The 23,893-nt window shown below is 47.7% G+C and overlaps 1 protein-coding gene across 5 annotated transcripts in view; it reads left to right on the plus strand.

Moving 5' to 3' along the window:
* PASK (PAS domain containing serine/threonine kinase) overlaps nucleotides 1–23,893 on the plus strand; it is a 351,902-nt gene that overhangs the window by 250,253 nt on the left and 77,756 nt on the right. For all 5 annotated transcript variants that reach the window (XM_063915754.1, XM_063915758.1, XM_063915756.1 and 2 more), the window contains one exon: nucleotides 5,818–6,908. In XM_063915754.1, the coding sequence (XP_063771824.1) occupies nucleotides 5,818–6,908 (1,091 nt within the window). The remainder of the gene's footprint in view (nucleotides 1–5,817; nucleotides 6,909–23,893) is intronic.

Consider the following 23,893-nt stretch of genomic DNA (forward strand, 5'->3'; position numbering starts at 1 on the left):
GAGTTTTTAATAGTGTAGGCTGGCTCCTCCCTCTATGCCCCTCCTACCAGACTCAGTTTAGAAAATGTGCCCGGAGGAGCCGGTCATAGCTAGGGGAGCTCCTGGAGCTTCTTTAGTTTTATTTTTTTTTCTAATTGTTAGTTAGGCATTGGGAGGCTGCTGGCAACAGCCTCCCTGCTTCGTGGGACTTAGGGGGGAGTAGTGTCTGCCCTGAGGGGTTCGAGCCACTATCTCCGCTGACAGGACTCCTGAGAGTGATAATCGTTATCCACCCCAGGCGACCGCTCACTCCCGCAGCATGCCGCCACCCCCTAACAGAGCCAGAAGATCATGGTGGCGAGTGAGTCACCGGCCCCCACAGCAAGCGGGGAGCCGGTGTGAAGATGGCGGCAACAGGGTGGGAGCGCAGTACTAACTGCGCTCCGGAGGCTCAGCGGTACACAGTGCGGCGCTATGAGGGGGACCCTGAGCCAGCGCCTATACCCTACACTGGTCACTCAAGGCTATCGGGGACCTTGGTAATGCTGCCAGCACCATTCGTCAGGCCAGTATAAAGAAATGAAGAGCGGGAAGCAGCGCCATGTTCAGGGGGTGGAGCTTCTCCTCTGAGCGGACCCAGCAGTGTTCAGTGCCATTTTCCTACCTGCCTGCAGATCCAGGACAGAGACGCTGACAGGGAGAGCTTATCCCTCCACGCAACTCCAGCTATCCTGTGCGGTACCAGGGGGTTGTAGAAGGGCTGGGCGGGGGGAGGGGGAGAGGTGGCTGTGAAATTACTGTGTAGTCTATTAAGGTACACAGTCAGCGCCAGGTAGGTGTATAATATCTACCTAGGGTAGCACTGTGTGCGGGCTGGCTCCAAGCTCTGTTTTTCTCTGTGGCATTCTTGGAAGGGAAACTGTGTCTGACATTTTCCTGTATGTGTGTGTGTGTGTGGGTGTTTGTTTTCTCACATAGCCATGTCTAGGGACTCTGTGTTTTACGCTGCAGAGCACATTTCTTCTCCGGAGGAGTCCATTCCATGTACACAGGAATGTAATGTCTTGTCTCAGATCCATATTATTGAGCCTGAGTGGTTGACCTCTAGTAAGGGAATGATCTCTCAGATCTCTAATAGGGTAGCTCATACTGAGACTGAAACTCAGGTTTTAAAGAAGTCTATGGCAGTTTGGTCAGGTTCTATTCCTATTCCTTCAAAATCCCCTAGCATATACCCACAGAAACGTGCACTTGCACAGATTATGCAAGATGACACGGATACCGACTCTGAGACGGGTGACGGTGATGGGGATGTGCTAAGGGGGGCGGCATCCCTGGCTAAGGGTGTTCAGCTCATGATTGAGGCCATTAGAGATGGAATAAACATTTCTGACACAACACCAGAGCAGGTTGGCATTAAGGCCTACTATTGCCTGTGCATGGATCTCAAAAGCTATAGTAAAGTGGTCAGGCACATTACTAGAGGACTCGGATACAATGGATAGAAGTGACATTGAGGTCATTCCGACCCGATCGCTCGCTGCAGTTTCTCGCAGTGCAGCGATCGGGTCAAAACTGCACCGCAGTGTGACGGCGCATGCCAGCCGTCGTTGCCTAGCGATCGCCTCTGAGGCAGAGGCGGTCACTCGGCGGGAGGGGGCTGGACGGCGACACGGTTCGGCCAGTGCAGGTGTGGCCGGACTGTTGGGGGGGTGAGCCGCTGCGGGCCGGGGAGCTACGATCAACTCTGAATGACCCCCCTTGAACTGTTTTTACGTAACATACAGGATTCTGCGGGGTTCATGGTGGAATCCATGAAGGACATGGGTACGCTGAATGCACGGATATCTTCCATGTCTGTCTCAGCTCACAGGGGACTCTGACTACGCCAATGGTCTGCAGACGCGGAATCCAGGAAAAGTGTGGAGAACCTACAATACACAGGTTAGCGTTGGATGCGTGGATTTCCACGGCAACCGCGGGTAAGTCGCACTTTCTTCCCTCAACTACACTTTCTACGAAGAAACCCTTTTCATCCACATCGCAGTCCTTTCGGACTGCTAAGACAAAAGTCCAAAGCCTCTACCACTTTCTTTAGAGGTGGGCGTGCAAAATCCAAAAAGCCTGCACCTGCAGGCTCCCAGGACCAGAAGCCTACTTCTGGTTCCTCAAAATCCTCAGCATGACGGTGGACCAAACAGCCTGGAGGACGGTCTGGTGGGTGCGAGGCTCAGATGTTTCAGCCACGTCTGGGTGTCGTCTGGCATGGACCCCTGGGTACAGGATATTGTGTCCATGGGGTACAGACTGGAGTTTCAAGAACTCCCGCCTCACTGATTCTTCAAATCAGGCTTGCCAGCGTTACTGACAGACAGGGCTGTCCTACAGGATGCCATTCAAAAATTGGAAAGGTCAGCGGTCATCGTTACAGTTCCACCGCATATGCAAAACAAGGGTTACTATTACCGAATGGTTCGGTCAGACCAATTTTGAACTTGAAATCGTTAAACCCTTATCTGAGGGAGCTCAAGTTCAAAATGGAGTCTCTGAGAGCGGTGATCTCAGGTCTAGAGGAGGGGGAGTTTCTGGTATCCCTGGATATCAAGGATGCATACCTCCACATTCCGATTTGGCCGCCACACCAGGGTCATCTCAGGTTTGCACTGTTAGACAGTCACTATCAGTTTCAGGCACTGCCATTCGGTCTCTCCACGGCACTGAGGGTGTTCACCAAGGTGATTGCGGAGATGATGGTTCTCCTCCGCAAACAGGGAGTGAACATAATTCCATATCTGGACGATCTGCTGATAAAGGCGTCGACCAGGGAGACCTTGTTGCGGTCTATTGCTCTCAAGACTCGTCTGCTCAGGGAACATGGTTGGATCCTGAACCTTCCGAAGTCACATTTGGAGCCAACAAGTAGATTGTCTGTCTTTGCTGGGGATGATCCTCGACACGGAAGTGCAGAGGGTGTTTCTACCGGAGGAAAAAGCGTTGGTGATTCAAACAATGGTCCGGGATGTCCTGAAGACATGCGCTGGCGATGTCAGCAATCTTCATTCCGGGAGTAGACAACTGGGAAGCGGACTTCCTCAGCAGACACTATCTCCATCCAGGAGAGTGGGGCCTCCATCCGAAGGTGTTTACGGAGGTGACAAATCTTTGGGGTGTACCTCAAATAGACATGATGGCCTCCTGTCTCAACAAGAAGCTTCGGAGGTATTGTTCCAGGTCAAGAGACCCGCAAGCAGTGGCGGTGGACGCCCTGGTGACTCCGTGGGTGTTCCAGTCAGTGTACGTGTTTCCTCCTCTTCCACTCATTCCAAGGATTCTAAAAATCATAAGGAGAACAAGAGTTCAGGCAATCCTCATTGCACGGGTATGGCCAAGAAGGGCTTGGTACGCGGATCTACTGCTGAAAGATCTGAGGCCTATTCCTCTTCGGAAGGACCTTCTGTAACAGGGGCCGTTCGCTTATCAAGACTTACCACGGCTGCGTTTGATGGCATGGAGGTTGAACGTCAGATATTAGCTCGAAAGGGCATTCCGATCAAGGTTATTCCTACCCTGATACAGGCTAGGAAAGGAGTTAGCATTGCATTTGGAAAAAGTATGTGTCTTGGTGTGAATCCAAGAAGTTTCCTGCGGTGGAGTTCAACTGGGACGGTTTCTCCTATTCCTGCAAGCAGGTGTGGTTATGGGCCTGCGTTTGGGATCCATAAAGGTCCAGATTTCGGCCTTATCCATTTTCTTCCAAAAACAACTGGCTTCCCTCCCTGAGGTTCAGACTTTCTTGAAAGGGGTTCTGCACATCTAGCCTCCCTTTGTGCCTCCTACGGCACCCTCGGATCTTAACGTGGTACTGCAGTTCCTCCAATCGGATTGGTTTGAGCCTCTACAGGAGGTTGAGGTCAAGTCTCTCACGTGGAAGGCTGTCACTTTGTAGGCCTTAGCTTCTGCTAGACGTGTGTCGGAGTTGGGGGCTTTGTCTTTTAAAAGTCTTTACTTGATCTTCCATGAAGATAGAGCTGAGCTCCGGACTCGTCAGCAATTCCGTCCTAAGGTTGTGTCGGCTTTTCATATCAACCAACCTATTGTGGTGCCAGTTGCTACTGACTCCTCAATCCCGTCAAAGTCCTTGGATGTTGTAAGGGCTCTGAAAATTTATGTGAAGAGGACTGCTCGTCACAGAATATCGGACTCTGGCCCTCATTCCGAGTTGTTCGCTCGCTAGCTGCTTTTAGCAGCATTGCAAACGCTAGGCCGCCGCCCTCTGGGAGTGTATCTTAGCTTAGCAGAATAGCGAACGAAAGAGTAGCAGAATTGCTACTAAATATTTTCTTGCAGTTTCTGAGTAGCTCCAGACCTACTCTTAGATTGCGATCAGCTCGGTCCGTTTAGTTCCTGGTTTGATGTTACAAACGCCCTGCGTTCGGCCAGCCACTACCCTGTTTCTCCAGACACTCCCGCGTTTTTCCCTGGCACGCCTGCGTTTTTTAGCACACTCCCGGAAAATGCTCAGTTACCACCCAGAAACGCCCCTTTCCTGTCCATCACTCACCGATCAGCAGTGCGACTGAAAAGCGCTGCACGATCAACAGCAAAACTGCTAAGTTTTTAGTTAAATAACTCAGCGCATGCGCGCTGCGTACCATGCGCATTTAGCAACAAATCGCAGCATAGCGAAAATCGACAACGAGCGAACAACTCTGAATGACCACCTCTGTTTGTCCTGTATGATCCCAAGAAAATTGGGTGTCCTGCTTCTAGGCAGACAATCTCTCGCTAGATCAGGTTCACTATCCACCATGCTTATTCTACGGCAGGATTGCCATGTTCAAGATCTGTTAAGGCCCACTCTACTCGTAAAAGTGGGTTCTTCCTGGGCGGCTGACCGGGGTGTCTTGGCTGTACAGCTTTGCCGAGCGGCTACTTGGTCAGGGTCGAACACGTTTGCCATACCTCCCAACATGACCCTCTCCAGGAGGGACAGAATGCTCTGCTCCTGGACTTCCCTCTTAATTTATAATTACCATCACCTGTGCTGAAACACCTTTCTCATCCATGAACCTGTTCAAAACAGGTGCCCGCAATCATAAAAGAAAAGAAAAGTCCAGAAGCAGAGCATTGTGTCCCTCCTGGAGAGAGTCAAGTTCTACAGGTTCGATACTTTGGCCTCTGAGGACCTCAAGTTTGGTCAATCGGTTCTGCAGTAGCCTCCGCGCTCTCCCTCCCATTCTGGGAGCTTTGGTACATCCCCATGGTACTAATGTGGACCCCAGCATCCTCTAGGACATCAGAGAAAATAGGATTTTAATTACCTACCGGTAAATCCTTTTCTCGTAGTCCGTAGAGGATGCTGGGCGCCCGCCCAGCGCTGTGTTATCCTGCAGTGGTTACTTGGTCAGTACTACTTTGTTCTTGGTTAAGTACTGCGTTGTTACTTTATTCAGTAATGTTATTCAGCTATTGCTGAGTTTTTAAACTAGTTAGCTTGGTTTGCCTTGTTGTGTGAGCTGGTGCGAATCTCGCCACTATCTGTGTAAATTCCTTCTCTCAAAGTATGTCTGTCTCCTCGGGCACAGTTTCTAAACTGAGTCTGGTAGGAGGGGCATAGAGGGAGGAGCCAGCCCACACTATTAAACTCTTAAAGTGCCAGTGGCTCCTAGTGGACCCGTCTATACCCCATGGTACTAATGTGGACCCCAGCATCCTCTACGGACTACGAGAAAAGGATTTACCGGTGGGTAATTAAAATCCTTTTATTAAATTCTTGAGTGGTTTAGCAAAGTTATGCAATGCTCTTTGTGACTACGTTTTTCTCTGTCTTTTGTGCAGTAAAGATATTGGACAGGATAAAGCGACTTCCTCATCCCTTACTGACCACTGCACCCTTTCCATGCCTACCTTCTGCCAGTCTCCTGGAACCCCTACACAGGACGAGCCATGGGAGGGAGGCAAAGCAGCGGGCAGATGTGCATTAAATGATCTTCTTCCTGGCGTAGGCATGGAGCTGGACTTGTCACCTCTCACCCATTGCCTAAAAAGCATGAACCTAACTGGCATCAATGGTCAACAGAAAACTCCATATGTTAAGAAATCCTCCCATTCTTCTGGTGCTTGCCCCGGCACGGGGCATGATGAATACTCTCTGCCTCTTCACTGTACCTCAGAGCGGAACACAATGCAACCTCCTCCTTTTTCTATTGACCGTACTTCACCAGTCACCGTTCAGGTGGCACCACTACCTAATTCTCCAGTATTAACCACAGTGGGACTTTCCAAATGCACTGATCCTAATGCACACACTCACCAGGTTGCTCCATTATTAACAGCAGGTGGTACACAGTCTAATAACTGCACTAACACAGAAGAATCTTCACCCTGTAATGATAACTCACCCCTAATCTCAGGCCCACCCCCACTATTCCACAGCAGCCCTGTTATGTGTGTACCAGAGTTTGTTTCACCAGAAAACTCTCCTTTAAACACAACCCCCCCACCACATAACTTGTCACACTTAGTACTATGTCCTCAAGAAAGCACCAGGAATTCAGAGTGGAACACTGATGAAGTACCTTTCATTAACATTGAACACATGCACCCTTTCCCTATTACAACAAGTTTGAGCCCATTGCATGCACATTGCTCTAGCAATGCACACCCGGAGCAAGATGTTGATGGACCTGGCTGTGACTCATCCAGCAGATACCCTGAAAGACAATTAAGCCAGGATGATGGAGAGCAACTTTTAAAAGAGGCGTTTTCCCAGGTTACATCCACCCCTGTTAAGGACGGATGTCCCCTTTCCTTAGTCCTGCCTGAAAACCATGGGCATGCCGTTGATCTAGCACCTCCTTCTGTCAACTGTGAAATTAAAGAAGGGATTTTCACTGGAAGCTGCTATCACCAGGATGGTTCCAGACTGTGTAAGAGAATATTATCTTATTCACTGTTACTTTCATTACTGAAATGGAGAACTCACCATGTCCTTTTACCCATTTAGGTTGTCCTACAGGTAAATCAGCTTGGACCATGCTCTTACGTATACTGTAACATTGCCCTTGTTGGCTGGAAAGGTGTTTTTCCTCACAGTGCTTGCACTGTCCCCTCTCTTCCAGGGCTCCAAAAACGTTGGTCTAGATAGATTAGAAGATATAATATGTAGAACATACACCAAATTACTGTGCGCCCACGCTAGTCCTGAGTCGTCTTGTGTCTCTGTGTTGGTCACACAGTAACAGTTATACAGTATGCACACGCTAGGCCTGAGTCTCCCTGTGTATGTGTTGGTCACACAGTAACAGTTATACAGTATGCACACGCTAGTCCTGAGTCTCCCTGTGTATGTGTGTTGGTCACACAGTAACAGTTATACAGTATGCACATGCTAGTCCTGAGTCTCCCTGTGTATGTATGTTGGTCACACAGTAACAGTTATACAGTATGCACACGCTAGTCCCGAGTCTCCCTGTGTATGTGTGTTGGTCACACAGTAACAGTTATACAGTGCATACACTAGTCCTGAGTCTCCCTGTGTATGTGTGTTGGTCACACAGTAACAGTTATACAGTATGCACACACTAGTCCCGAGTCTCCCTGTGTATGTGTTGGTCACACAGTAACAGTTATACAGTATGCACACGCTAGTCCTGAGTCTCCCTGTGTATGTGTGTTGGTCACACAGTAACAGTTATACAGTATGCACACGCTAGGCCTGAGTCTCCCTGTGTATGTGTGTTGGTCACACAGTAACAGTTATACAGTATGCACACGCTAGTCCTGAGTCTCCCTGTGTATGTGTGTTGGCCACACAGTAACAGTTATACAGTATGCACACGCTTGTCCTGAGTCTACCTATGTATGTGTGTTGGTCACACTGTAACAGTTCTACAATATGCACACGCTAGTCCTGAGTCTCCCTGTGTATGTGTTGGTCACACAGTAACAGTTATACAGTATGCACACGCTAGGCCTGAGTCTCCCTGTGTATGTGTGTTAGTCACACAGTAACAGTTATACAGTATGCACACGCTAGGCCTGAGTCTCCCTGTGTATGTGTGTTGGTCACACAGTAACAGTTATACAGTATGCACACGCTAGTCCTGAGTCTCCCTGTGTATGTGTGTTGGTCACACAGTAACAGTTATACAGTATGCACACGCTAGTCCTGAGTCTCCCTGTGTATGTGTGTTGGTCACACAGTAACAGTTATACAGTATGCACACGCTAGTCCTGAGTCTCCCTGTGTATGTGTGTTAGTCACACAGTAACAGTTATACAGTATGCACACGCTAGTCCTGAGTCTCCCTGTGTCTCTGTGTTGGTCACACAGTAACAGTTATACAGTATGCACACGCTAGTCCTGAGTCTCCCTGTGTCTCTGTGTTGGTCACACAGTAACAGTTATACAGTATGCACTCGCTAGTCCTGAGTCTCCCTGTGTCTCTGTGTTGGTCACACAGTAACAGTTATACAGTATGCACACGCTAGTCCTGAGTCTCCCTATGTATGTGTTGGTCACACAGTAACAGTTATACAGTATGCACTCGCTAGTCCTGAGTCTCCCTGTGTATGTGTGTTGGTCACACAGTAACAGTTATACAGTATGCACACGCTGGTCCTGAGTCTCCCTGTGTATGTGTGTTGGTCACACAGTAACAGTTATACAATATGCACACGCTAGTCCTGAGTCTCCCTGTGTATGTGTTGGTCACACAGTAACAGTTATACAGTGCATACACTAGTCCTGAGTCTCCCTGTGTATGTGTGTTGGTCACACCGTAACAGTTATACAGTATGCACACGCTAGGCCTGAGTCTCCCTGTGTATGTGTGTTGGTCACACAGTAACAGTTATACAGTATGCACACGCTAGGCCTGAGTCTCCCTGTGTATGTGTGTTGGTCACACAGTAACAGTTATACAGTATGCACACGCTAGTCCTGAGTCTCCCTGTGTATGTGTGTTGGCCACACAGTAACAGTTATACAGTATGCACACGCTTGTCCTGAGTCTACCTATGTATGTGTGTTGGTCACACTGTAACAGTTCTACAATATGCACACGCTAGTCCTGAGTCTCCCTGTGTATGTGTTGGTCACACAGTAACAGTTATACAGTATGCACACGCTAGGCCTGAGTCTCCCTGTGTATGTGTGTTAGTCACACAGTAACAGTTATACAGTATGCACACGCTAGGCCTGAGTCTCCCTGTGTATGTGTGTTGGTCACACAGTAACAGTTATACAGTATGCACACGCTAGTCCTGAGTCTCCCTGTGTATGTGTGTTGGTCACACAGTAACAGTTATACAGTATGCACACGCTAGTCCTGAGTCTCCCTGTGTATGTGTGTTGGTCACACAGTAACAGTTATACAGTATGCACACGCTAGTCCTGAGTCTCCCTGTGTATGTGTGTTAGTCACACAGTAACAGTTATACAGTATGCACACGCTAGTCCTGAGTCTCCCTGTGTCTCTGTGTTGGTCACACAGTAACAGTTATACAGTATGCACACGCTAGTCCTGAGTCTCCCTGTGTCTCTGTGTTGGTCACACAGTAACAGTTATACAGTATGCACTCGCTAGTCCTGAGTCTCCCTGTGTCTCTGTGTTGGTCACACAGTAACAGTTATACAGTATGCACACGCTAGTCCTGAGTCTCCCTGTGTATGTGTTGGTCACACAGTAACAGTTATACAGTATGCACACGCTAGGCCTGAGTCTCCCTGTGTATGTGTGTTAGTCACACAGTAACAGTTATACAGTATGCACACGCTAGGCCTGAGTCTCCCTGTGTATGTGTGTTGGTCACACAGTAACAGTTATACAGTATGCACTCGCTAGTCCTGAGTCTCCCTGTGTCTCTGTGTTGGTCACACAGTAACAGTTATACAGTATGCACACGCTAGTCCTGAGTCTCCCTGTGTATGTGTGTTGGTCACACAGTAACAGTTATACAGTATGCACACGCTGGTCCTGAGTCTCCCTGTGTATGTGTGTTGGTCACACCGTAACAGTTATACAGTATGCACACGCTAGGCCTGAGTCTCCCTGTGTATGTGTGTTGGTCACACAGTAACAGTTATACAGTATGCACACGCTAGTCCTGAGTCTCCCTGTGTATGTGTGTTGGTCACACAGTAACAGTTATACAGTATGCACACGCTAGTCCTGAGTCTCCCTGTGTATGTGTGTTAGTCACACAGTAACAGTTATACAGTATGCACACGCTAGTCCTGAGTCTCCCTGTGTATGTGTGTTAGTCACACAGTAACAGTTATACAGTATGCACACGCTAGGCCTGAGTCTCCCTGTGTATGTGTGTTGGTCACACAGTAACAGTTATACAGTATGCACACGCTAGGCCTGAGTCTCCCTGTGTATGTGTGTTGGTCACACAGTAACAGTTATACAGTATGCACACGCTAGTCCTGAGTCTCCCTGTGTCTCTGTGTTGGTCACACAGTAACAGTTATACAGTATGCACACGCTAGTCCTGAGTCTCCCTGTGTCTCTGTGTTGGTCACACAGTAACAGTTATACAGTATGCACACGCTAGTCCTGAGTCTCCCTGTGTATGTGTGTTGGTCACACAGTAACAGTTATACAGTATGCACACGCTAGTCCTGAGTCTCCCTGTGTATGTGTGTTGGCCACACAGTAACAGTTATACAGTATGCACACGCTTGTCCTGAGTCTACCTATGTATGTGTGTTGGTCACACAGTAACAGTTCTACAATATGCACACGCTAGTCCTGAGTCTCCCTGTGTATGTGTTGGTCACACAGTAACAGTTATACAGTATGCACACGCTAGTCCTGAGTCTCCCTGTGTATGTGTTGGTCACACAGTAACAGTTATACAGTATGCACACGCTAGTCCTGAGTCTCCCTGTGTATGTGTGTTGGTCACACCGTAACAGTTATACAGTATGCACACGCTAGGCCTGTGTATGTGTGTTAGTCACACAGTAACAGTTATACAGTATGCACACGCTAGGCCTGAGTCTCCCTGTGTATGTGTGTTGGTCACACAGTAACAGTTATACAGTATGCACACGCTAGTCCTGAGTCTCCCTGTGTATGTGTGTTGGTCACACAGTAACAGTTATACAGTATGCACACGCTAGTCCTGAGTCTCCCTGTGTATGTGTGTTAGTCACACAGTAACAGTTATACAGTATGCACACGCTAGTCCTGAGTCTCCCTGTGTATGTGTGTTAGTCACACAGTAACAGTTATACAGTATGCACACGCTAGTCCTGAGTCTCCCTGTGTATGTGTGTTGGTCACACCGTAACAGTTATACAGTATGCACACGCTAGGCCTGAGTCTCCCTGTGTATGTGTGTTAGTCACACAGTAACAGTTATACAGTATGCACACGCTAGGCCTGAGTCTCCCTGTGTATGTGTGTTGGTCACACAGTAACAGTTATACAGTATGCACACGCTAGTCCTGAGTCTCCCTGTGTATGTGTGTTGGTCACACAGTAACAGTTATACAGTATGCACACGCTAGTCCTGAGTCTCCCTGTGTATGTGTGTTAGTCACACAGTAACAGTTATACAGTATGCACACGCTAGTCCTGAGTCTCCCTGTGTATGTGTTGGTCACACAGTAACAGTTATACAGTATGCACACGCTAGTCCTGAGTCTCCCTGTGTCTCTGTGTTGGTCACACAGTAACAGTTATACAGTATGCACTCGCTAGTCCTGAGTCTCCCTGTGTCTCTGTGTTGGTCACACAGTAACAGTTATACAGTATGCACACGCTAGTCCTGAGTCTCCCTGTGTCTCTGTGTTGGTCACACAGTAACAGTTATACAGTATGCACACGCTAGTCCTGAGTCTCCCTGTGTATGTGTGTTGGTCACACAGTAACAGTTATACAGTATGCACACGCTAGTCCTGAGTCTCCCTGTGTATGTGTTGGTCACACAGTAACAGTTATACAGTATGCACACGCTAGTCCTGAGTCTCCCTGTGTCTCTGTGTTGGTCACACAGTAACAGTTATACAGTATGCACTCGCTAGTCCTGAGTCTCCCTGTGTCTCTGTGTTGGTCACACAGTAACAGTTATACAGTATGCACACGCTAGTCCTGAGTCTCCCTGTGTCTCTGTGTTGGTCACACAGTAACAGTTATACAGTATGCACACGCTAGTCCTGAGTCTCCCTGTGTATGTGTGTTGGTCACACAGTAACAGTTATACAGTATGCACACGCTAGTCCTGAGTCTCCCTGTGTATGTGTGTTGGTCACACAGTAACAGTTATACAGTATGCACTCGCTAGTCCTGAGTCTCCCTGTGTCTCTGTGTTGGTCACACAGTAACAGTTATACAGTATGCACACGCTAGGCCTGAGTCTCCCTGTGTATGTGTGTTGGTCACACAGTAACAGTTATACAGTATGCACACGCTAGTCCTGAGTCTCCCTGTGTATGTGTGTTGGTCACACAGTAACAGTTATACAGTATGCACACGCTAGTCCTGAGTCTCCCTGTGTATGTGTGTTAGTCACACAGTAACAGTTATACAGTATGCACACGCTAGTCCTGAGTCTCCCTGTGTATGTGTGTTAGTCACACAGTAACAGTTATACAGTATGCACACGCTAGTCCTGAGTCTCCCTGTGTATGTGTGTTAGTCACACAGTAACAGTTATACAGTATGCACACGCTAGGCCTGAGTCTCCCTGTGTATGTGTGTTGGTCACACAGTAACAGTTATACAGTATGCACACGCTAGGCCTGAGTCTCCCTGTGTATGTGTGTTGGTCACACAGTAACAGTTATACAGTATGCACACGCTAGTCCTGAGTCTCCCTGTGTCTCTGTGTTGGTCACACAGTAACAGTTATACAGTATGCACACGCTAGTCCTGAGTCTCCCTGTGTCTCTGTGTTGGTCACACAGTAACAGTTATACAGTATGCACACGCTAGTCCTGAGTCTCCCTGTGTATGTGTTGGTCACACAGTAACAGTTATACAGTATGCACACGCTAGTCCTGAGTCTCCCTGTGTATGTGTTGGTCACACAGTAACAGTTATACAGTATGCACACGCTAGTCCTGAGTCTCCCTGTGTATGTGTGTTGGTCACACCGTAACAGTTATACAGTATGCACACGCTAGGCCTGTGTATGTGTGTTAGTCACACAGTAACAGTTATACAGTATGCACACGCTAGGCCTGAGTCTCCCTGTGTATGTGTGTTGGTCACACAGTAACAGTTATACAGTATGCACACGCTAGTCCTGAGTCTCCCTGTGTATGTGTGTTGGTCACACAGTAACAGTTATACAGTATGCACACGCTAGTCCTGAGTCTCCCTGTGTATGTGTGTTAGTCACACAGTAACAGTTATACAGTATGCACACGCTAGTCCTGAGTCTCCCTGTGTATGTGTGTTAGTCACACAGTAACAGTTATACAGTATGCACACGCTAGTCCTGAGTCTCCCTGTGTATGTGTGTTGGTCACACCGTAACAGTTATACAGTATGCACACGCTAGGCCTGAGTCTCCCTGTGTATGTGTGTTAGTCACACAGTAACAGTTATACAGTATGCACACGCTAGGCCTGAGTCTCCCTGTGTATGTGTGTTGGTCACACAGTAACAGTTATACAGTATGCACACGCTAGTCCTGAGTCTCCCTGTGTATGTGTGTTGGTCACACAGTAACAGTTATACAGTATGCACACGCTAGTCCTGAGTCTCCCTGTGTATGTGTGTTGGTCACACAGTAACAGTTATACAGTATGCACACGCTAGTCCTGAGTCTCCCTGTGTATGTGTGTTAGTCACACAGTAACAGTTATACAGTATGCACACGCTAGTCCTGAGTCTCCCTGTGTATGTGTGTTAGTCACACAGTAACAGTTATACAGTATGCACACGCTAGGCCTGAGTCTCCCTGTGTATGTGTGTTGGTCACACAGTAACAGTTATACAGTATGCACACGCTAGGCCTGAGTCTCCCTGTGTATGTGTGTTGGTCACACAGTAACAGTTATACAGTATGCACACGCTAGTCCTGAGTCTCCCTGTGTCTCTGTGTTGGTCACACAGTAACAGTTATACAGTATGCACACGCTAGTCCTGAGTCTCCCTGTGTCTCTGTGTTGGTCACACAGTAACAGTTATACAGTATGCACACGCTAGTCCTGAGTCTCCCTGTGTATGTGTGTTGGTCACACACTAACAGTTATACAGTATGCACACGCTAGTCCTGAGTCTCCCTGTGTATGTGTGTTGGTCACACAGTAACAGTTATACAGTATGCACACGCTAGGCCTGAGTCTCCCTGTGTCTCTGTGTTGGTCACACAGTAACAGTTATACAGTATGCACACGCTAGTCCTGAGTCTCCCTGTGTATGTGTGTTGGTCACACAGTAACAGTTATACAGTATGCACACGCTGGTCCTGAGTCTCCCTGTGTATGTGTGTTGGTCACACAGTAACAGTTATACAGTATGCACACGCTAGTCCTGAGTCTCCCTGTGTATGTGTGTTGGTCACACAGTAACAGTTATACAGTATGCACACGCTGGTCCTGAGTCTCCCTGTGTATGTGTGTTGGTCACACAGTAACAGTTATACAATATGCACACGCTAGTCCTGAGTCTCCCTGTGTATGTGTGTTGGCCACACAGTAACAGTTATACAGTATGCACATGCTAGTCCTGAGTCTCCCTGTGTATGTGTGTTGGTCACACAGTAACAGTTATACAATATGCACACGCTAGTCCTGAGTCTCCCTGTGTATGTGTTGGTCACACAGTAACAGTTATACAGTATGCACACGCTAGTCCTGAGTCTCCCTGTGTATGTGTGTTGGTCACACAGTAACAGTTATACAATATGCACACGCTAGTCCTGAGTCTCCCTGTGTATGTGTTGGTCACACAGTAACAGTTATACAGTATGCACACGCTAGTCCTGAGTCTCCCTGTGTATGTGTGTTGGTCACACAGTAACAGTTATACAGTATGCACACGCTAGTCCTGAGTCTCCCTGTGTATGTGTGTTGGTCACACAGTAACAGTTATACAGTATGCACACGCTAGGCCTGAGTCTCCCTGTGTCTCTGTGTTGGTCACACAGTAACAGTTATACAGTATGCACACGCTAGTCCTGAGTCTCCCTGTGTATGTGTGTTGGTCACACAGTAACAGTTATACAGTATGCACACGCTGGTCCTGAGTCTCCCTGTGTATGTGTGTTGGTCACACAGTAACAGTTATACAATATGCACACGCTAGTCCTGAGTCTCCCTGTGTATGTGTGTTGGTCACACAGTAACAGTTATACAGTATGCACACGCTGGTCCTGAGTCTCCCTGTGTATGTGTGTTGGTCACACAGTAACAGTTATACAATATGCACACGCTAGTCCTGAGTCTCCCTGTGTATGTGTTGGTCACACAGTAACAGTTATACAGTGCATACACTAGTCCTGAGTCTCCCTGTGTATGTGTGTTGGTCACACAGTAACAGTTATACAGTATGCACACGCTAGGCCTGAGTCTCCCTGTGTATGTGTGTTGGTCACACAGTAACAGTTATACAGTGCATATGCCTGTGTCTCTATGTATTCATACTGAGTCATTTTAGCTCTGTATTTTGAAACTAAATAAACCATAGTGCTTATAATTCACAATTCCCAAATCATCAGAATCTATGCATCTTCTTAATTCCAACCACAAGAGCATGTAATAGCTTCACGGGTTTAGCTGCTCTGTAATGGAGAGGCAGAGGTTAAAATGGCTGCAAATTGCTGGCCTTTGTGTCCCTGTGTGACATTAAAATATTGCATGTTTTTCTTACTCAAAAGTGGTAAATAAGCAGTGTTCCCCATGTTACTCATGATCTTGTCGATAGCATGAGCTCTGCCTCCCACTGTTGTTGTGTTTTTTTTTCCTCAAAATAGGTGACCTCTTAAAATTATACAGTTTAATGTCTGAATTACCTAAACAATTGAACCCCAAAAACTGCTCAATTTACTTAATTACAGGTAAGTTAGTATTGAGACGGATTCTATGGGTGGGATACCGCCGGTCACCATACCGACGCCGGTATTTAGATAGTTGGCAGGGGAAGTGGACAGCGCAACGAAGCCCCTTGCTGCACTCGCCAAGGTTCTTTTTCCACTCTATTGGTGTCGTGGGAATAGTCCATGTTAGTCAGTATGCGACTGTCGAGCTCTTGACCGGGCAGGAGTCTGGCATCAGTATAGTGACCGGCGGTCACATAACCGTATGCCCTCTGGGTTGGTCTGATCCTTTGCTTTAATACTGGGGATCAAATAATTTCCCTGTTTAAATATATATATCTCTGGCTGGGTCCACAGGATAACATTGGGATATTGTTGAGCGACAGCAGAAATGGCACCAACACGGTCACGAGCTTTCTGGCCTCCCAGGATGCAACGGGGCCTTCACCATATAGTCCCGCCCACTGACTCAGTCAAATCAGTTTTTTGCTTGGTGCGGAAGGAAGCCGCATGGTCGCAGAGCTGCTGAGAGTAGCAGCCTCAAGCTTTTATTATTTTATTTTTATAGACTTTATTGGTTTTTTGAGCGAATTCTCTTAACAGCGTCTTAAACGCATACTAGAAAGAGTCGCTCCAACAACTCTTCACCAGGTCGCAACAACGTTTACCTTCGGGTGTTAGTGCTGTCTTGACGGGCGTTTGTGTCGGATGTTCTAGCAGGTCCAGCAGACGTAACCAGGCTGCGGCCGGAGCATGGGGAGACGGTGAGTCTATGGACTTCCTCTTACTAGAGGGGTCAGGACACAGCTACACTGATTTGGTGGAGACTACAAACAGTGTGTTGATGCGCCGAACATCTCCAGTGCGACAGCGCTACGCTTCGGGGATCATAGGCGCCAGGACTAGGTAGAGGCAGCGATCCTTGTAGTTTAAGTCAACAGGGGGATTCAGACGCTCTCCTGGCCGCCCCTCCTCCGAGTTCATGGCCAGTTTCCGCGCGTCTCTCGTTTCATGAACTGAATGACCTCACTTCCGGCTCAGACGCTACCACGAGGGTACTCAGTCGCAGCTTAGACGCTGCGGTTGTGTACACTAGAAATCCAGCTCAGACCGAGTCGAAGGCCTTAGCGTTTAGATTCCTAAAAGAGGGGATTCTTATTATCCATTTCCAGCTGTGGATTGTCCGAAAAGAGAAGTTCCTCCAAAAGTAGATGCACATGTTCTGCGACTTGTGCATAAATCTGCTTTACCTCTGTCATCTACCTCACTAAATGATGTCACAGACAGAAGGGTAGATAGCCTTTTGAAAAATATATTTTCTCTAGTAGGAGCAGTGGTAAGACCTGCTATGGCTTCGGCCTGGGTAGCAAAGGCAATGGGCGAATGGATAGAGGAACTAGAGAATGACATCCCTTCTCCTACTAGGGAGCAAGAGGATAATTTTTGCCGTTTAAGACAATCTGCCCAGTATTTGGAAGAAGCAGCAATTGATGTAGGTACAGTTGCTTCTAAAGCTTCAGCCTTGACAGTAGTCGCTCACAGAGCAGTTTGGCTACGTACCTGGAAGGCAGATGCGGAATCCAAGAAAGAATTGGAAGCATTGCCTTTCGTTGGTAATATATTATTTGGAAAACCTTTATCGGATATCCTAGAATCAGAGGCTGAATCAAAGAAGGTTAGATTTCCGGCTACCTATAACCCTAAGTCCAAGGGTTTAAAATTTCGCTCTTTTCGTTAGCAAAGCGAAAGCTAAAAAGAGGAGCCTAAGCAACCCCAGTTTAAATCCAGGGGTAGGAAGCAGTGGGCTAGCAAAAAGCCAGCTTCCAAGCCTGAACAGAAACCGTCAGCCTGAAGAGACGGGCCTCCGTTTGGAGGATTCCAGGGTTGGGGGCCGACTCCTTCATTTTGCGCACACATGGCAAAAGTCAACAGCAGATGCTTGGGTGCAGAAGGTAGTATCTCAGGTGTATGGGTTCCCATTCAGGAGGCAGCCTCCTCAAAGATTTTTTTTGCACCAGCCCGTCTCGTATAGAGTCGAAGGCCAATGCCCTGCAAGAAGCAGTCCAAAAATGACTGCAGTCAGGTGTGATTGTTCCAGTACCTCCATCACAAAAGGGACAGGGGTTTTACTCCAATCTATTTCTAATCCAGAAGCCAAATGGGTCATATCGACCAATTCTCAATCTGAAAATGTTGAACAAATACATATGGATCCCGAAGTTCCACATGGAGACGTTACGCTCCATAATGTTGGCTATGGAACCGGGAGATTACATGGTATCTCTGGATGTACGGGATGCTTACCTACATGTGCCTATAGCACTGTCGCATCAGTGTTACCTCAGGTTTGACATCCTCCAGGAACATTTCCAGTTCCAAGCTCTGCCCTTCGGGCTAGCTACAGCACCCAGGGTGTTTACCAAGATCATGGTGGTTATGGCAGCTTGTCTGCGCAAACGGGATAAGAATATTCCCATACCTCGACGACCTGTTAATTCTAGCACATTCGCAGGATATACTTTTGAGCCATCTTCAACAGACAATAGTTTGTTTACAGAGACATGGGTGGCTCATAAATTGGGAAAAGTCGTCCCTGAATCCGTCACAGCGGATGGTTCATTTGGGGGCCATATTGGATTCAGACCTACATAAAGTTCTCTTACCAGAGAAAAAGATAGTCAAGGTGCAGGTCATGGTTCAGGAAGTGTTGCACGCCCAGACAATGTCAGTTCATGCAGCAATGCGACTGTTGGGTCTGATGGTATCAACCTTCGACATGGTGGAATATGCGCAATTCCACTCCAGACCATTGCAGCATCTTATTCTGACCAAATGGAATGGAAATCATCAGACGATAAAAAAGCAGATGATAAAGATTCCAATGAATGTAAAAAGGTCTTTAGCGTGGTGGCTACAGACAGACCATTTAAACAAGGGGAGACCCTTTTGGATAAAAGAGTGGCAAGTCCTGACAACAGATGCCAGCCTGCAAGGCTGGGGTGCGGTACTCGGAAGCCTGTGGTTCCAGGGAAAATGGACCGCAAGGGAAAGTCGCCTGCCAATAAATCTGTTGGAAATAAGGGCCATTTACTTGGCTCTAGTTCAGGCAAAGGACAGTCTGCAAGGAAGACCAGTCCAGGGGGGTAATTCCAAGTTGATCGCAGCAGGATTTTTGTTAGCAATTGGGCAAAACCATGTGCACTGCAGGGGAGGCAGATATAACATGTGCAGAGAGAGTTAGATTTGGGTGGGGTGTGTTCAATCTGCAATCTAATTTGCAGTGTAAAAATAAAGAAGCCAGTATTTACCCTGCACAGAAACAAAATAACCCACCCAAATCTTACTCTCTGTACACATGTTATATCTGCCTCCCCTGCAGTGCACATGGTTTTGCCCAATTGCTATCAAAAATCCTGCTGCGACCAACTTGGAATTACCCCCCAGATTCGCTCAGACAATGCGATGGCAGTAGCATACCTCAATCATCAAGGAGGAACTCACAGCAAGAGACTGATGGAGGAAGTAGCTCCCATTCTAAGATGGGCGGAACTCCATCTACCAGCATTGTCAGCAGTCTTTGTTCCGGGTGTACTGAACTGGGAAGCGGATTTTCTCAGTCGACACACCATTCAGGAAACCGAATGGGCACTACAGACACTGGTGAACAGATGGGGTCTACCAGAGATAGACCTTATGGCGTCTCGTCTAAACAACAAAGTTCCAAGGTACGGATCGAGAACGAAGGATCCCGGAGCGGTCCTTGTAGACGCACTGTCAGTAGAATGGAGGTTTCAGCTGGCATATCTGTTCCCTCCAATAGCTCTGTTACCCAGAGTAGTGAGAAAAATAAAACAGGCAAAAAGAGCAATAATTCTAATAGCTCCAGCTTGGCCAAGAAGGCATTGGTACACAGATCTACTGAGGATGTCCGTGGAAGCACTGATACTGCTCCCTCAACGTCCAGGTCTGCTAATGTTACAGTCATCTGGATCGCCTGTCTTTGACTGCGTGTTGAAACCTCTATCTTAGAGGCTAAAGGGTTTTCAAATCAAGTAATCCAAACTATGCTCAGAGCAAGAAAGCTACTTCTTCGGCCCGTGTGCATCATAGAATATGGCAAGCCTATATTCATTGGTGTACTGGAAAAATTTCAATCCAAGATCCTTTAAAGTTTCCAGGATTTTGGATTTCCTTCAAGCAGGATTGGATAAAGGTTTGAAAGTTGCTTCCTTGAGAGTTCAGGTATCAGCGTTAACTGTATGGTTTCACCGAAAGATTGCTGATTTGCAGGATGTACGTACTTTTTTTCAGGGAGTAGTACATATTCAACCTCCATTTGTTCCTCCTGCAGCTCCCTGGTATTTTAATTTAGTTCTTAAATTTCTCCAGGGTCCTTTGTTTGAACCACTTAAGAGAGCAGATCTTAAATGGTTAACGGCTAAAGTGCTTTTTATACTGGCAATGGCGTCAGCCAGAAGAGTATCAGATTTAGGAGCGTGATCGTGTAAGTCTCCTTTTCTAAGGTTTTTTCCAGACAGAGCAGTTCTCAGAACGAGATCTAGTTATCTTCCAAAGGTGGTATCAAAGTTTCACCTGAATGAGGAGATTGTAGTCCCAGCTTTTCAGGTATCGGGACTATCTGCGGGAGAAGCGTCGCTGGACGTGGTCCGAGCTTTAAGAATCTACATAGATCGTACTAGTGCCATCAGAAAAACCGATACTCTCTTCATCCTCTACGGATTCCATAGAAGGGGATGGCCTGCTAGTAAACAGACGCTGGCGAGATGGCTCCGAATGGTAATATCAGAAGCTTATTCTCATGCAGATCTCCCTACTCTGGCTAATGTCTCTGCACAATCTACACGTAAGGTAGGTCCTTCTTGGGCAGCACAATAGGGTGCTTCAGCAGAACAGATATGTAAGGCAGCCACATGGTCTTCCATAAACACATTCATTAGACATTATGCCTTGGATACTTTTGACTCTCATGACGCAGACTTTGGGCGAAAGGTCCTCCTGTGCAATCAGGAGCGTCCCCACCACTAAAATGGCTTTGGGAATCCCAATGTTATCCTGTGGATAATCCTGTGGACCCAGCCAGAGAAATATACATTATGGCAGAGGTTCCCAAACTGTGTGCCGTGGCTCCCTGGGGTGCCTCGGGACACTTGTAGGGGTGCCCTGTGTTGGTGGTCCAGGACCAATTCAAATTATTTATGGTCAATATAATAGGCAAAACCTGTGCTGGTGGCTGCCAGTCGTAAAATATGTGGCCAAACAGAAGCAAATTTTGTCCCTCACCACACAACTGACCCTAAGGATGGCATATAAACGCGATCTACTTAATGTAATATTTCTTTCTAAATTTCTCAATAAGAAATTTTTGGCCTAGGGGTGCCGTGAAAAAAATTCTGATATTCTAGGGCGCCGTGATTCAAAAAAGTTTGTAAACCACTGCATTATGGTAAGAACTTACCGTTGATAAAGTGATTTCTCTTATGTCCACAGGTATCCCACCCTGACGCATCTGATTTGAGAATCTTGACAATCACTAAAACCTCTTTCTTCTTGTATGGAAGGGTGTGCGTGTGTGTTCTTATCGCCTAAACAGGTCTCTACCTGATGTTCCTGCCTAAAATAGCTGTGGAAAGAACTGATTTGACTGAGTCAGTGGGTGGGACTATATGGTGAAGGCCCCAGAAAGCTTGTGACCGTGTTGGTGCCATTTCCGCTATCGCTCAACAATATCCCAATGTTATCCTGTGGATACCTGTGGACATAAAAGAAATCACGTTATCAACGGTAAGTTCTTACCATAACGTATATTTCTCTAGCATCTATAAGGGATATCGGGGAGACTTGGTACGATGGGGGTATAGTCAGGGTCCAAAGTAGCCGGTGCACTTCAAATTTCTTCACTGGGTGTGCTGGCTCCTCCCCCCTATGCCCCCTCCCACAGGCAGTTTAGAAAAAAGTGCCCTCAGGAGATGATGCACATCTCTGCAGCTCCAGAGAGTTATCTTCAATTTTTTTTAAATGTTTGTTATTTTTGGTATGCTGTTTGGGCAACAACATACCTGCACCGTAGGAGTTAGGGGGAAGGGGCGGTCACCGGCCTTGCTAGGTGCAGAGCCGCTTCCCCGCTGCAGTACCACCGTCCTGAGGAGTTGTTGTTCAGCGTGGCACTGCGCCTTGGCTGTCACAACCGCAGCACGCCACACACCCCTGACACTGCCTGAAGGTGACGACCTTGGTGAGTACAAACTGGGGTCCCCCGGTTCAAAGTGCGGCTGAACGCGGGCTCGGCATACGGGACCCTCAGAGCGGGACCAGAGGCATTTTGGCGCCTTCCTCTGCTTAATGCAGCCACAGACAGCACACACAGTGCATCCTGCCTCACAAGACACACTGAAAAACTGGTACAGGGTGTAGCAAAGGGGGAGATCCACTATTGTACACTCTCTGGGTCCTCTACAGGACAGACATTATTAGTGTTACTGTGATATAATTAGCTGTCAGCCTCACTGGGACTGTGCAGCTTGAGGTGTGCTGGTGTCTCTCTCTATATGTGTGTCTCCTCTCACATACAGTAAGGGCAGGCTTGAAAAGTATTACTGTCTGTGTGTATGTTCTTGTTCTTACTGTGAAACATGGGTAAGCACAAGCTGTGCAGTGTATGTCACACTAGATTCTCTCCAGTATCATCTGATTCTGTTTCTTGTGAACAATGCAGCCAATCTTCACAAATCAGTGAAGGGGCTGGAGGAGAGGGTCCAGAGCCCGCATTGCTAGAGTCTCTTAAAACTATGTCTGATATGCCATCCCATCAGAAAACTCGGCTACTACAACAGGTTGTTGCAGATTTAGCTGCTAGGGCAGATGTTATACAGTCGTCGTCCCCCTCATGCAGCACCACAGAAGCTTGTGTCTCCTGTTCTTGGGGATGTTACAGGATAAGGTGGCCCAGACGGTGTTCCTCCCAGAGGACTAGTCGAGAACACTTCAGGAGATGGTCCGCATGGTGCTCCGACCTGTTTGTGTATCCATCCATCTTTGCATCAGATTGTTGGGAAAGATGGTCGCCTCCTACGAGGCAATCCAATATGGGAGGTTCCATGCCAGAACATTTCAATTGGATCCCCTGAGCAAATGGTCCGGATCACATCTTCAGATGCACCGTATGATTCGGCTGTCAGCTCAGGCCAGGATTTCCCTCCTGTGGTGGCTGCAGTCCTCCAATCTCCTGGAAGGCCGGAGTTACGGGATTCACTATTGGACCCTCCTCACGATGGATGCGAGTCTGAAAGGATGGGGCGCTGTCACCCAAGGGGCGTAGTTCCAGGGCAGGTGGTCAGCCCACGAAGCCCTACTTTCGATCAACATTCTGGAACTTCGGGCGATCTTCAATGCTTTGCTTCAGGCCTCTCCTCTGCTCGCAAATCACGCAATCCAAGTTCAGTCGGACAATGCCACAGCAGTGGCGTACATCAGTCGACAAGGAGGGACAAAAAGCAGAGCCTGCATGCGAGAGGTGTCAAAGATACTCCTCTGGGCGGAAAGAAATGTGAGAGCAATGTCTGCAATCTTCATTCAGTGAGTGGACAACTGGGAAGCGGACTTCCTCAGTCGTCACGACCTCCTCCCATGGGAGTGGGGTCTCCACCCTCAGGTGTTTCAACAGCTCACCCATCGGTGGGGCTGCCCGCAGATAGACTTGATGGCTTCTCGTATCAACAAGAAACTTTGCTGGTATTGCTCACAAACCAGGGACCCTCAGGCAAGGCACTGACGTCGCCTTGGCCTTACTGGCTGGTCTACCTGTTTCCTCCGATTCCGCTGCTCCCAAGGGTGCTCAAGCAAATCAGAATTTAGGGAGTCCAGCCAATTCTGATTGCCCCGGATTGGCCTCAGA

The sequence above is a fragment of the Pseudophryne corroboree genome, chromosome 4 (assembly GCF_028390025.1).
Source record: "Pseudophryne corroboree isolate aPseCor3 chromosome 4, aPseCor3.hap2, whole genome shotgun sequence".
Lineage (NCBI taxonomy): Eukaryota > Metazoa > Chordata > Amphibia > Anura > Myobatrachidae > Pseudophryne > Pseudophryne corroboree.